Source organism: Equus caballus, chromosome 10 (genome assembly GCF_041296265.1).
Source record: "Equus caballus isolate H_3958 breed thoroughbred chromosome 10, TB-T2T, whole genome shotgun sequence".
In the NCBI taxonomy this organism is placed as follows: Eukaryota; Metazoa; Chordata; class Mammalia; order Perissodactyla; family Equidae; genus Equus; species Equus caballus.
In genome coordinates, this window is record NC_091693.1 from 66,365,216 (window position 1) to 66,377,893 (window position 12,678).

Here is a 12,678-nt window from a genome sequence, read left to right on the forward strand (position 1 = left end):
TCCCTCCAACAAAAATAGTGAAGTAATTTAAATTGTTCTTGAGAATTTAAGACTGTAGTTTAGCAATATCTTTTTTAAAATGTTTCATGAAAGAGTATATATAACAGAAAGTGTCTGCTCAAAGGATAGTTTACACTGGAGCACTCACCAACCAGCCTAAGAAATAGAACATTACCAGCACTGTTGAAGCCCAGCATATCTTCCTCTTAAATTGTATCCCTCCCCCCACACAGGGGCAACCACAGTTCTGATTTTGTGTTTATCATTCTCTAGCTTTTTTAAAAAAAATCTCTTTGCCAAATAGGTATTCTGAAAAAAATATATTGTTTAGGTTTACACAACTTTGAACTTTATATAAATATACTTATTCTGTTTGTGTTCTTCAGCAACTTGCTTTTACCATTCAACATTGAATTTATGAGATTCATCCAATTGATGCATATCACTGCTTTTTATTGCTGTTAATACTTTTTTGTATGGAAATGCCACAGTTTGTTTAGCCTTTCTCCTGTCAATGAAGACTTGGGTTGTTTCTTTTTGTTATTATAAACAACACTGTTGTGAGCATTCTTGTACATGCCTCCTGGTATACGTGTACAGAAATTTCTCTGAGATTCTGGGCCATAAAAGTCATTCATCCTTAACTTTACAAGATAATGTCCAAAATGTTTGGACCAGTTTATGTTCCAACTAGCATACCATTGTTCCATATCCTTATTGATGAGGATTTTTAGGCTGCTTAATTTTAAAATGGTTTATGATGAGGATTTTTAGGCTGCTTAATTTTAAAATGGCTTATGATGAGGATTTTTAGGCTGGTTAGTTTTAAAACTACAGATGAGATTCAGGCTCCAAGGAGTGGAATTTGTTTGCCCCTTTGTTGGGAAACATTTACATTTCTAAGGGAAACCTCTATCTGTGAAGATGCCTCCCTCTCTGTGCCAGGAAGAGGGGGGATGGTCTTATCTCTAGAGGCTCTTGGTCAATGCCAGAGGCAAGAACTTAAGTTGGTTGCTGTCTGGCAACCTCATGTAACTGACCCTCCCCCCCACAGATCCTCCTTTGTCTTTAGCCAAGGATAAAATTCAAGCGGTGACTTCTGCCATTTACTCAATCCGGTTTGATTCTTATCTACCATTTTAACTTTTTTACATATTCTTTGTCTTGTAAAGAGATAACTCACATACCTATGCCTTAAATTTAGCTCTAACCCTCAACTGGCAGCAGCAGGAGCTCTGACTGCCCGTGGGTCCTGTCCCCACGCACCAGCTCTGCCTGCCCATGGGTCCTGTCCCCATGCCAGCGGGGGCAGCAGCAGCGGCTCTGCCTGCCCATGGGCTCTGTCCCCATGCCAGCGGGGGCAGCAGAAGCGGCGGCAGCAGAAGCTCTGACTGCCCATGGGTCCTGTCCCCATGCTATTCCACACTATTTTCTAAATAAAAGAGCACTACTGCCAGATCTTGAGAGTCTAAGAAATCTTTCTTTCGACTCCTCGGCTCACGATCCCGCATCACTTATCATAAGTGTCTTTTTTTGTTTGTTTTTGTTTTTTACTTTTTATTTTAAAAGATAGATTCACAAGAGATTACAAAAAAATATACAAGGGGGTCCCATGTATCCTCAACCACTTTCCCCCAGTGGTAACATCTTGTATACATATAATATAGTCTAAAACCCAGGAAATTGACATTGGCACAACCACAGAACTTATTCAAGTTTCGCCAGCTTTGTGTTTACATATATGTGTATGTATAGTTCTATACAGTAGTTTTATCGCATTCATAGATTCATGTCACCATCACCACAATCAAGATACAGAGCTATCCCACCACTATAAGACTCCTTCATGTCTTCCCTCTATAGCTACACATCCCCCTTCCTAACCATTGGCAATTTATAATCTGTCACTATAGTTTATTTAAAAAATATTATATAAAATGGAATCACATAGTATGTAACCTTTTGAGATTTTTTTTTTTCACTCAGCCAGTTCCCTTGAGATCCATCCTAGTATCAACACATGCTTTTCCTTTCTGTGTAGTATTCCATGTTGTAAATGTACCACAGTTTAACTATTCACCTATTGAAGGAGATCTGTGTTGTTTTCAGTTTTGGGCTATCACAAACAAAGCTGTGTATAGGTTTTAGAACATAAGTTTTCATTTTGGGGGGATAAATGTCCAAGAATACAGTTGCTGGGTCATATTGTAAGTACATGTTTAGTTTATAGGAAACTTGCAAACTGCCTTCCAAAGTAGCTGTATTATTGTATTACCACCAACAATGTATGAGCTATCTGATTTTTCCACATCCTTGTCAGCATTTGGTGTTGTCATTTTTTTTTTATTTTAGCCATTCTGATAGGTGTGTAGTGATATTTCACTGTAACTTGCATTTTCTTAATGGCTAATGATATTACATATCTTTGTGTTTATTTGCCATCTGTATATCCCCTTCAGTGAAATCTCTGTCCATGCTTCTTCCCTATTTTCTAGTCGGATTGTTTGTTTACTTTTGAGTTTTGAGACTTCTTCATGTCATAAATGTCTTTTAAAATAATTTTTTAGTTTACTCTTTCCCTTGTCAATATTTAGAAAACTAAATGATTAAAGAGAGGACCACCTCAGCAAATTTATTCAATGTTTGGATCACTGCCTATTGTGGTTGAAAAGGTGAGAGGGACAGAAATGAAGATACTTGTTCAAAAAAACTTCTGCTCTGGGGCTGGCCTGGTAGCACAACAGTTAAGTTCACGTGCTCCGCTTCTATGGCCCAGGGTTCTCTGGTTCTGATCCCGGGCACAGACCTAGCACCGCTTACCATGCCATGCCATGGCAGACATCCCATAAAGTGGAGGAAGATGGGCATGGATGTTAGCTCAGGGCCAATCTGCCTAAGCAGAAAAGAGAAGAATTGGTGGCAGATGTTAGCCCAGGGCTAATCTTCCTCAAAAAAACAAAACTCAACTCAACTCCTGCTTTGTTCTAAGTGCTATTTAAATGCCATCAGTTGGGGCGGCCGGTGGCTCAGCGGTTAAGTTTGCACGTTCCACTTCTGTGGCCCAGGGTTCGCCCGTTCGGATCCTGGGTGCAAACATGGCATTGCTTGTCAAGCCATGCTGTGGTAGGCATCCCACATATAAAGTAGAGGACGATGGGCACAGATGTTAGCTCAGGGCCAGGCTTCCTCAGCAAAAAGAGGAGGATTGGCAGCAGATGTTAGCTCAGGGCTAATCTTCCTCAAAATAAAATAAAATAAACGCCATCAGTCATTTGAAATTGTTCTCAGCTATTTCTTTTCCCCTAGTCTGCCAGTGCAAGCCATTCCGTGAAGGCAAGTAGGCAAAACCTTCTGCAGACAATGCAACATTATGGGCCACATATCCTTCCAAAACGTGCAGAAGTTACTGAGCCTAGACGTCTCTACAAGCCTACTAGATCAACTTCCCAGCGTAAAGCTGTACCTCCTGACTCAGGAACGTCCATCTGCATTTGTAACAATGTGTCTGAACTTTTGATGGCAATGCAAGATGAGCTGGACCAAATGAGTATGTAAGTATTTTTATTCTTTATCAGAAGAAGTAGGAAGATATTTACATATCTTTTTTTTCGTCTCAATCTTAAGAACAATGCAACTTATAAATTTTTAAAGGCCTTGCTTAGCCATTTGGGCTTATTTTGATCTGCAGATTTGTTGTCACTGATTTTTCATTGTGTTTATTGATACTATTTAAATTTTCAACTGTATGTAATTACTGCTTTTCCAATCTCAGGAGTTTCTGTATTCCCAAGATCTAAACTGTTAGACAAATATTACTGTCATTCTAACAAACCAGGTCTAGTGACCTTAAATTCTCACAAAAGCTTTTTATGAGAAAGAGTCTCCTTTTGTTTTTTATACTCTTTTTAGTTAAATGAATGAATATTTCTAAATGTATCTAATCTCAAATCACAAGAGCCTGTTTATATTTACCATAGATTTAATTAGATAACCCTACAGAAAGAGATTGTCTTTGAAGATTAATATTTAACTCTGACTAAAATTTATGATTGGACAGAATATTGTCTAATTATGGCAAAGACATATACCATAAACTATAATAGTGCTTGATATTTGCTTTTCTTTTATAGGAAGATATTTGCTTTTCTTTTATAGGAAGCACCAAGAACTACTGAATCAAATAAAGGAAACTGAAAGCCATTCAGTCTTTGAAAATGCAGAATGTGAACTAGAGCATTTAGTCAAGAAAATGGAAATTAAAGTAGAACAAATTTCCAAACTGAAGAAGCATCAAGACAATGTAAGAAGGCTTTAGTAAAAGATTTTAATAAAAATATAATATATCTGGATTCAGAGTCATATGTCTATATGACCTTCCAAATTTGACGTCTGTGTGTGTGGCTTGGTGGAAAGGTGATAGTAGTCACTTAGGCCTATTTCAGAATAGAGCCGTCTGTCTCACTGGCATAAATGGGCTTCTACATAACTCTCCAAGATAGTATTAAGAAAAGGGAGCAAGAAAGTTTAGTTATGTGTTCAGAAATGGCTTTGGGAAAATTGTGAGGGAGGCTAAATTTGGCTTTGCAGTCCTCCCAGTTACCCTTTTAGCATTCTTTCCTCTTATTCCTTCCTCCTCTAATATCATAATGATGTCCCTTATGTTGACAGGTCTCTAATTAAGTACCATACAAAAGCCTGGCTCCTCAAGCAGTACCCCAGTTGTAAAACCACTATCTCCACTTTACAGAACAAGCTGTGCCGTGTTCCATTCCCTGGGGACCTGCACTCAGCTAGCTGAAGTGTGCTGGTGAGGGGGACTCTGTCCTTGCATGTGAATTCTAAATAACTAAGAATGGCATAGCAGTTTTAATATTTTAACAGGAGAATCATGGAATATTATAATATTTTACATTAAGGCAATGACTCCATAGGTTGGATTATTAGCACTATATCGCTGCCAGAACAGAAGGCAGAGGGAGTCTTGCCAGGAACCCACAGGTCACATCATATAGCCATTTGCCTATGGAATAATCAGCATTCTTATAAGTTGGTGATATATAACCTCACAATTAAGCCTCCCCTGCTTTTATAGGAAAGTAATAAAGGATGCAGAGTTTTATTGCCTTTATTCTTCTATGGTCAATAAAGAAAGAAGGAAATGAAACTTTTGAAGCAAATATTTTCACTTTACTGGCTTTTAAGGCTATAGTAAGTACATTTTTTTTGTATGATTGTGTTAGGGCAAAGATTATATAACTTGTATGCTTTCTTAGACTCACATAGGAGAAACTTGAAGGGAATAGAAGAATAGTCATTTTTTTAAAATTTAGGCAGTTTGCAGGTAAATTATATTTTGAAAAATAATATTTATATTCCATAACAGCTGTAACAGTATAAATTTGCAAGCGTTTTATGATGATAAATTTAATATCTGCAATTAAAATGGCCTTAGACAAATAGAATACCAGGTACTTAGCCAATGTCTGGATCACCTCTACAAATTAGGTCTATGCATAAGTAAAACAGACTAAGTAATGGACGGGGCTTGGAAAAAATGGGTTTTGGCTAGTCGATAGGTTTTGTTTTGTTTAATTCTGTTTACTGAACCATTACCAGATATTCCTAAGTGAGATAAGGTTATTCCCTAGACTTTTTTTTTTTTACTGGTATTCAGTAGTACTTTAAATTCAGGAATACTTTTAAGTAACATATCATATATATATATGTATATGTATGTATGTATTTTTTTTTCCCAACTCTGTAAACTCTTTGCTCATTCCTAGCACCAAATCTTTGCTTGCTGGTAATATCACCTGAAAGATCCTTCTCTCTCCTCTGTTCTCCAGTTTTTCCCGTTTCATATCCTCCATAAACCTTTCTCTCAGCTTCTCCAGCCCACATTGATGTTGTCCTGCTTTGGCCTTCTCAAATATACACTTTTTGTCGTCCTCAGACTTATCCTAGCTTGAGTTATTCTCTAGTTTCACATATATGCTTTTCTTTTACTAATAAGAGCAATAAGTTCCTTGAGAGCAAGGATTGTTTTATTCGTTATATTTCTACCTGACTAGCACAGTGTTAGGCATATAATAGGTATTCAATAAATAAAACCTTAACAAACTTTTTAATTTCATGTAATCTTTAAACCATCAATCTAATCCATCTATTATAGAGTATATTTTAAATATACTTTTGACTAAAATATTAGATTTTTTTCTCTCCAGGTCCGTAAACTACAGCAAAAAGTTCAAAACTCAAAGATGAGTGAAGCTTCAGGTATTCAGCAAGAAGATAACTATCCTAACGGATCAAACAACTTAAAAAATAGCCCCAGAAAATGTTTGCTAAACAACCCTCTTCAGAAGAGCAGCAACTTTCATCCAGTACGAGTCCGTAATCTTCAAATGAAATTGAGAAGAGATGATATCATGTGGGAACAGTAACACAATAACAAAGCTGTCACTTGAAATGAACTCTGTCAATGAAATCCTGAATTGTCTAAAGTGGTTTTAATTTAATACACCTTTATGAAATTTTGAATTATGTTTCTAGCCTCTATAAAGTGTTAAGTTGTGGTATCTTTAAATTAATGCCTAATGATCTCCTAAGAGTCCCAAATAATAAATGATTGCTTTTTTGTTTTTTTATTGACTGAAATACCTAATCTCACCATGTTTTAGAAACTTTGTTCACTTTGCAGATAGCTTAAGTTAAATCTACAAAATTATACAAGATTGATGGTATTTAAAATTGAACTAAATTTGAGATACAAGTAGCATTCCACTTTTTCATTTAGTAGGCTTGTACCCTTAAGAACCAATGTAAAATGAGCAGCACGTATGGAAAGGTTTCCCACTTTCCTGGTGCTTCCTCCCTGCCTTGTTTTAGAGCTGTGAAATGTTTTTCTTTGTTGGAAAGGAAAAAAGCTTGGCAAAGAGGCCTTTAGCCCAAGTTTCTATGTGACACTTACAAATGGGAACACACAGTTAACTTAATTTTTAGATGGCAATAACTCAACTGCAGAAGTCTTCCTATGCTGTGCCCATTCTTTTACAAATCTAGTGTTGTTTTCCTTTAACGCCAGTGATCTATCTTATCTTACTCCTTTATAACACTAACTTTTTATGACTTTCAGTCTTTGCATTAGATATAATATTTATCAGTATAAATTGAGAATGTAACTTTCCAGAACCCACAAAACTGGCGTTTTTTTCTAGGAAAGTATAGGAAGAAGTTGGAGATTTCATAGCCTCATCGAGCAAAAGTTCAGGGAAATATGATGCATTATTTTTTATATTTTTAAATCAGTGATGTCATAAGAGGTTTCTTTGTGTATATATGCTTTATAATAAATGTTTGACCCATCTTCCCAGAAGCCTATGGAAACTAGTACAACTCTTCTGAACTTTTTTGGTTTCTGACTGAAATCCTTTGGGGTAACTAGAGAATTGGACTCATCAACTAAAGTAGAAATAGAAGACTGACAGAAAAGGTGTAATAGAAGGGAGGAGCTCAGAAGATAGGGTAGTAGTTTGAGAGGCGGTGATTCCAAAGGATGGAGTTGGAGGTACGTCGGTCTATAGCTGGGGGAGTGTTCAGGCTATAAGTGTGAAAGAATTTTTAGGTCAGGATCTTAGAGAACTAGAAAAAGCAGTTTTTTAAAAGATAGTCTTTATGTCCGCCAAGGAAATTCCTGAAAAGTATGTGTAGGCGAAAGCGGGTAGTTGTGGACCTTCTGGGATAGAGGAGGAAAACTGTGGTTCATTCTCATTGAGAGAAGAGGTGCCATGTTAGAAACCTGTTCGTACCTGAAGTGGGGAGATGACTGAAAGTGGGCAGATTCATACCTGGAATTGTCCTTGAAAGTAACTAATGGCAGAGATAAAATTTCTCTCCCTCCGGTTTAAATACTACATATGTCCTTCACTTGCTTTCACTCCCTCTCCCTCTGTCAGCTCCTTCAACCCCAGAGGTGTTCCACAAAGTGCTTCATATAAACTCAGTTTCGTCACCTAACCTAGTCTTCTGCTTTGCTTTTCCTCCTCAAGAACGTGAGTGCTGTTGTTTATACTTAGCAAAAAACTCACCAGGACCGTAATGCAGCCCTATCTTCCGGTGCCTTTGTGTTCTGTGCACTTAAGAAGGTGGCTGTATATATGTAGCTTATCAGTAATGAAGTCATTACTTGTGAAAATGTATTGCTAAAACAAATTACCATAAAAAATTTTAAAGTCATTTTAGGAATACTTGAATATTTCACTTAAGAATTGAGAATTTTCTTGCAAAATTAGTGTAATGTTGTAGTTTTCAGAATTAGGAGATTTGGGTTCAAATTGTGACTCTGCCATTTAGTAGCTTGGACAATCAAATAACGTTTTGGAGCCTCTATTTCTCAATTGTCAAGTGGAGATTATATTACTACCTACATCACAGGGTTGTTGTGAGGAGTAAATGAAATAATATGTCAAAGCACCCAGCAGAAGGGTTGATACTGAGTAAAAAATTCAATAAATTTTAAATGTGAGTGGCCAAAGAAAGATAATGTCATAGAACCTAAGTTTATATAAGTTAAAGCCTGAAAGCAAGAGCCAAAATGTATTTTTCATAACAGTGAGAATATTCTAATTTACTTGGTTTTTTTGTTCTTTTTTTCTTTTTCTATGTGCCTGGGAGGAAATTGGTTTGGCTTGTTCCCAAATTTAGGTTTCTAGTGGGAGGAGGTGAAAAATACAGTCCCACCATGCTGCAGAAACACATAATGACACGCAGCACCTTGGTGTGGAGTCTGTGTTGGTTGTTGGGGTGCCATTTCTTAATGAAAGAAAATAAAGATTGGTCTCTTGTTGCTCCATGTCAGCTACTGAACTAAAAATGTGTCTCTGCTCACAGACTGCTGCTTGCCAGAGCCCTTGACTCCCCAGGGGTGGAGCAAACGGTTTCCTTCCTGGACAGGGGCGATTTATGGTCAGTGTACAAGAGTTGCTGTAGCAACCCCACAGCTGTGCTCTGCCTAGCAGAAACTCGGTACAATATCATTGATTTTGTTCACTTAAGTGAAAAACTGATTGGTTTGTTTTTTATTTAATCAGAAATTGATAAAGTGAAATTGGAACTTTCTAGCCAAAACAAGTCTCAACTTTGAAGCTGTGAAACTAGACAGTTCGAGTGTTTGAAGCAGCAGGTATTGTAAATATTCTAATCCTGGAAATAGAAGTTGGAAGCTTGAATTAACTGTACTTGTGTGGGTCCTTGGCAACCCATTTTTATTAGGTTGTAGCTGAAGGTAGAAGGGTCTGAGGGAAATGCCGAGTTTTCAGTAGTGTAAGATTAAAAAAGGCGATACTTAATATAATGAGCTAGATGGCTAGGATGGTATACTTGAAAATTATTTTTGACATTTTTGTATAGTCTTCTTACTTTAAAAATACAAGTTTAACTATAGTGTTCTTAAATCCATGAGAAGGTGTCAAAAAATTCAATTAAAATTTGACTTGTAATGTTGTGAGAAATCAAACTAAGGAGAAAAGGCCAGTTGGTCATGTGCCGTGGAAGGAGTGCTCACTGTGACCAAAAATGTACCAGCTGCCGTTGTTGGTGTAGAGTAAATAGTGAAACTCCTAATGGGGTTTCCTGGAACTCTATTCAGCTGTAACTAAAGCTGTACCTACTGAGAACATTTAATTGTATGTGAAGTTTAGATAAGTACAAGCTGACTCCCAGATGTAGAACAAGACAAATCTGTCTAAGGCATAATAGCATCTGTAGGATGAAAAACCTCTTTATGGGTGCCATGACACCTTTTAATTAAAGTGAAATGAGGATAAATAAAAATAATATTGACGATCACTGACCTGAAATAAATTTACTTCTTGGTAATTAAATAGACCTTGCCAATGCCTCAGCCTTTTTCTTCGTAAACTATATACTTACTTTCATGTGACTTTTCACCTTTAATTCCTTTTTTTGTATTTTGTTATGTAAGGAGAATTAGACATAACAAAATTGTAAAGTTAAAGTTTTCAAATATTCTCTAGGCTAGAGTTTGTTATTATTATAGCTATGAATTAATGGTTTACTTAAAGAATCAGGTGGATTTTTTTTTTTCCTGGTGGATTTTTGAGAGTGTTCTACTTATTGGCATAGAGTCATTGAATTCTTATTTGGTGCAAAATCCTACTAGATGCTGTAGGCAATCATTAGAATTATAAATTAGCTCCCCCCCCCTACACTGGAAAAATTTATTTTTTATTATGTGAGCATGGTCTGTTGTATTCCTATATGTTTAATAATTCTATCAGAAAATAGTAGAGAAGCAAGTTGATCTCTTGTTACTTTATTCTCTGAGGCAGTTTTGTGACCATATAAGACTTATTAATGACCAGTCTGTAATGTTGGGAGACTGGATCCAGAGGTTGGCAATTGGAGGAAGAATCTTAGGCATTATGAATTATCTGTCAAAGAAAGATAAAAATTTCTATAAATGATATAATCAGCTTTCTAGAATAATCTTTTAAAATAAGGGTGAAGTTATCCACCATACTTTCTGCCTAGATTTGCTTGCCTAGATTTTGCTTGTCCAGCGTTTCCTCTTGCTTCAGACTCAATTTACTGCTTCCTCTAAGAAAGCCCTCTTTAAGCCTCCCCTTCACACCCTTGCCTTCAGCCAAATCTGGCTTAGCTGCCTCTTCTAGGTATTTCTCCCATCTTTGCACTTGGCACACTTTCTTGTTATCATTTGTCTTCCCCATAGACTGAAAGCTCCCTGAGGGCAAGATCCTTGCTTGCTCACTACTGTAGCCCAGCACCTAGCACAATACCTGGCCTGGAAGTAGCCTCTCAATAAATATTTCCGTGAAATTACGTTTCATGAAAATATATTAACATTATTTGGTGGTCTCATCTGAGTGAGCATATTGGGTCAGGTACTGCTGTTTCAGGCACTGGTTCAGCTGTTCTGCTGTTTCATCTTTCAAAGATAGGTGACCATATTTTACGTAACCACTGGTTAAGAATATTCTAGTATTGTTTGTTTGGGGGCACAGACAACAGGCACTCAGAATGATGCTTTCTTTTGTATTATGTTGCTAAGAGGAAGAGTTTTGAGAGTCAAGGTAGTTCCTTATTTGTATATTGGTGTATTTGACTTGTTTATTCAGCAAGTATTTATTGATCTCTAATAATCAAGTATTTGTTGATCTCAAGATACTATGCTAGATGCTACAGGAGATTCAAAGACAAATTATGCATAAATTCTGTCTTCAAATTGCTTATAGTCTGCTGGGGCGATAAGACATATACATAAACATAATACAAGGAAGAAAACAATAGGTGACATAGAGGTATAATGACCACCACAGAGTAAATGCTCAACAAATATTTGTCTACTGAATCTTTGTTCTCATCTACTGACAGATAAAGTTGGCCTGTTTGTATTTCTTCATTCTCTACCTTTATATATATGTAGGTTTCACCTGCTTTTTTACCTGGTGGCAGTATTGGTCTGGGATTCTTAATCTTCTATAGGCTTGTTATTTGAAGATAACAGTTCACCTAGTAATTTCAAACAAATACTGTCCATATAACCAGTATCAAATTCAAAGGCATGAGTAAAAATGAACATGAAACACTGAAGTAAATGTGAAGAGAGTGAAGAATCAGGGGCAAAAATAAAGCAATAATATCTTGGTCTAAAACAGAAAAATAGTATACAGAAAATTTATATTCTAGAGGTCAATTATTGACGCACAGAATTATGCAGATGATTGCCACTCACTTTCCTTATGAATTTAAGCCGCTCAATTTCCTCATACTTCATCTTCCTCATTGGTTGGACCAAGTCAGTGTTTTTCAAACTGCAGGTCATATCATATTAATGGATTGTGAAATCAATTTAGTGGGTAACTACCAACATTTTTTAAATGATATAGGATAGCACTGAAAATATCAGAGTGCATCACATAGAGAAGGTAGCCAGTGTTTTGTGAAACCTTGTGAGTACTGGATTATAGTTTAAAATGCAGTCCTAGTTTATTTGGAGAAGAAAAAGTCAGCTTTTAATAAATGTTCAAAGGTGAACGAGTTTGAAAGATGTGGAGGAAAGTGAGATAGTCAGTTTAAAATAGAAATACTCCCAAATCCCCTATGATGGCTTGTAGCATGCTACTGTTTACCTCAGAAATGCATTACAAATCTGTTTTATATGTTTTACAGATAGAAGTCCCATTTTAATCAATACCATTACATTTCCTGGTCTATAGAATACTCTTTCTAAACACCAGTCAACTATGTTAGAGAAATGTGTGGACACAAATAAATGTACTGAACATGAATCCCTTACCATAACCTCATTATTCCTCAGCCATTGTTGCTTTCTTGTCTCTACCTCTGTATAGAATCTAACCAAGTATAGGTCTTATGGTTAGAAAAGAAATTTGTTCTGCAGGTGCTCGAGACAGTTTTAAAATTCATGAAGATGTGAGATTTGTGGGGGGAAAACTATGTGCATGTCTTGAATCTGAAATGAGCAAAGATTTATCCATTGACCTACTCTGAGCAGCAACAGTCAACAGCACTAAAAAAATTAAAAACCTGATATACCACCAGTGCGGCACTCTTCAAAAACATGTCATTTTACTGAGCAATAGACCTGATTGAATACTTTTAAATGAGCGAGTAGGG

General features: G+C 36.5%; 2 protein-coding genes across 55 annotated transcripts in view; both read left to right on the top strand.

Annotated features, from left to right (window-relative positions):
* The window catches only part of CEP57L1 (centrosomal protein 57 like 1), a 73,183-nt gene extending 63,298 nt beyond the window's left edge, over nucleotides 1-9,885 (top strand). For 30 of the 50 annotated variants that reach the window (XM_023650891.2, XM_014734473.3, XM_070225366.1 and 27 more), the window contains 3 exons: nucleotides 3,307-3,551; nucleotides 4,156-4,300; nucleotides 6,225-9,885. In XM_023650891.2, coding sequence (XP_023506659.2) covers nucleotides 3,307-3,551; nucleotides 4,156-4,300; nucleotides 6,225-6,443 — 609 coding nt within the window. In that variant the 3' untranslated portion in view covers nucleotides 6,444-9,885. Of the gene's footprint in view, nucleotides 1-3,306; nucleotides 3,552-4,130; nucleotides 4,301-4,668; nucleotides 4,808-5,092; nucleotides 5,209-6,224 lie in introns of all 50 variants that reach the window. The other 20 variants (XR_011422595.1, XR_011422594.1, XR_011422600.1 and 17 more) reach the window with 7 other exon arrangements.
* The window catches only part of LOC102147786 (uncharacterized), a 165,451-nt gene continuing 161,816 nt past the window's right edge, over nucleotides 9,044-12,678 (top strand). For 3 of the 5 annotated variants that reach the window (XM_023650884.2, XM_023650885.2, XM_070225345.1), the window contains exon 1: nucleotides 9,044-9,181. The gene's annotated coding sequence lies outside the window, so the exon portion shown is untranslated. The remainder of the gene's footprint in view (nucleotides 9,182-12,678) is intronic. The other 2 variants (XM_070225344.1, XM_070225346.1) reach the window with 1 other exon arrangement.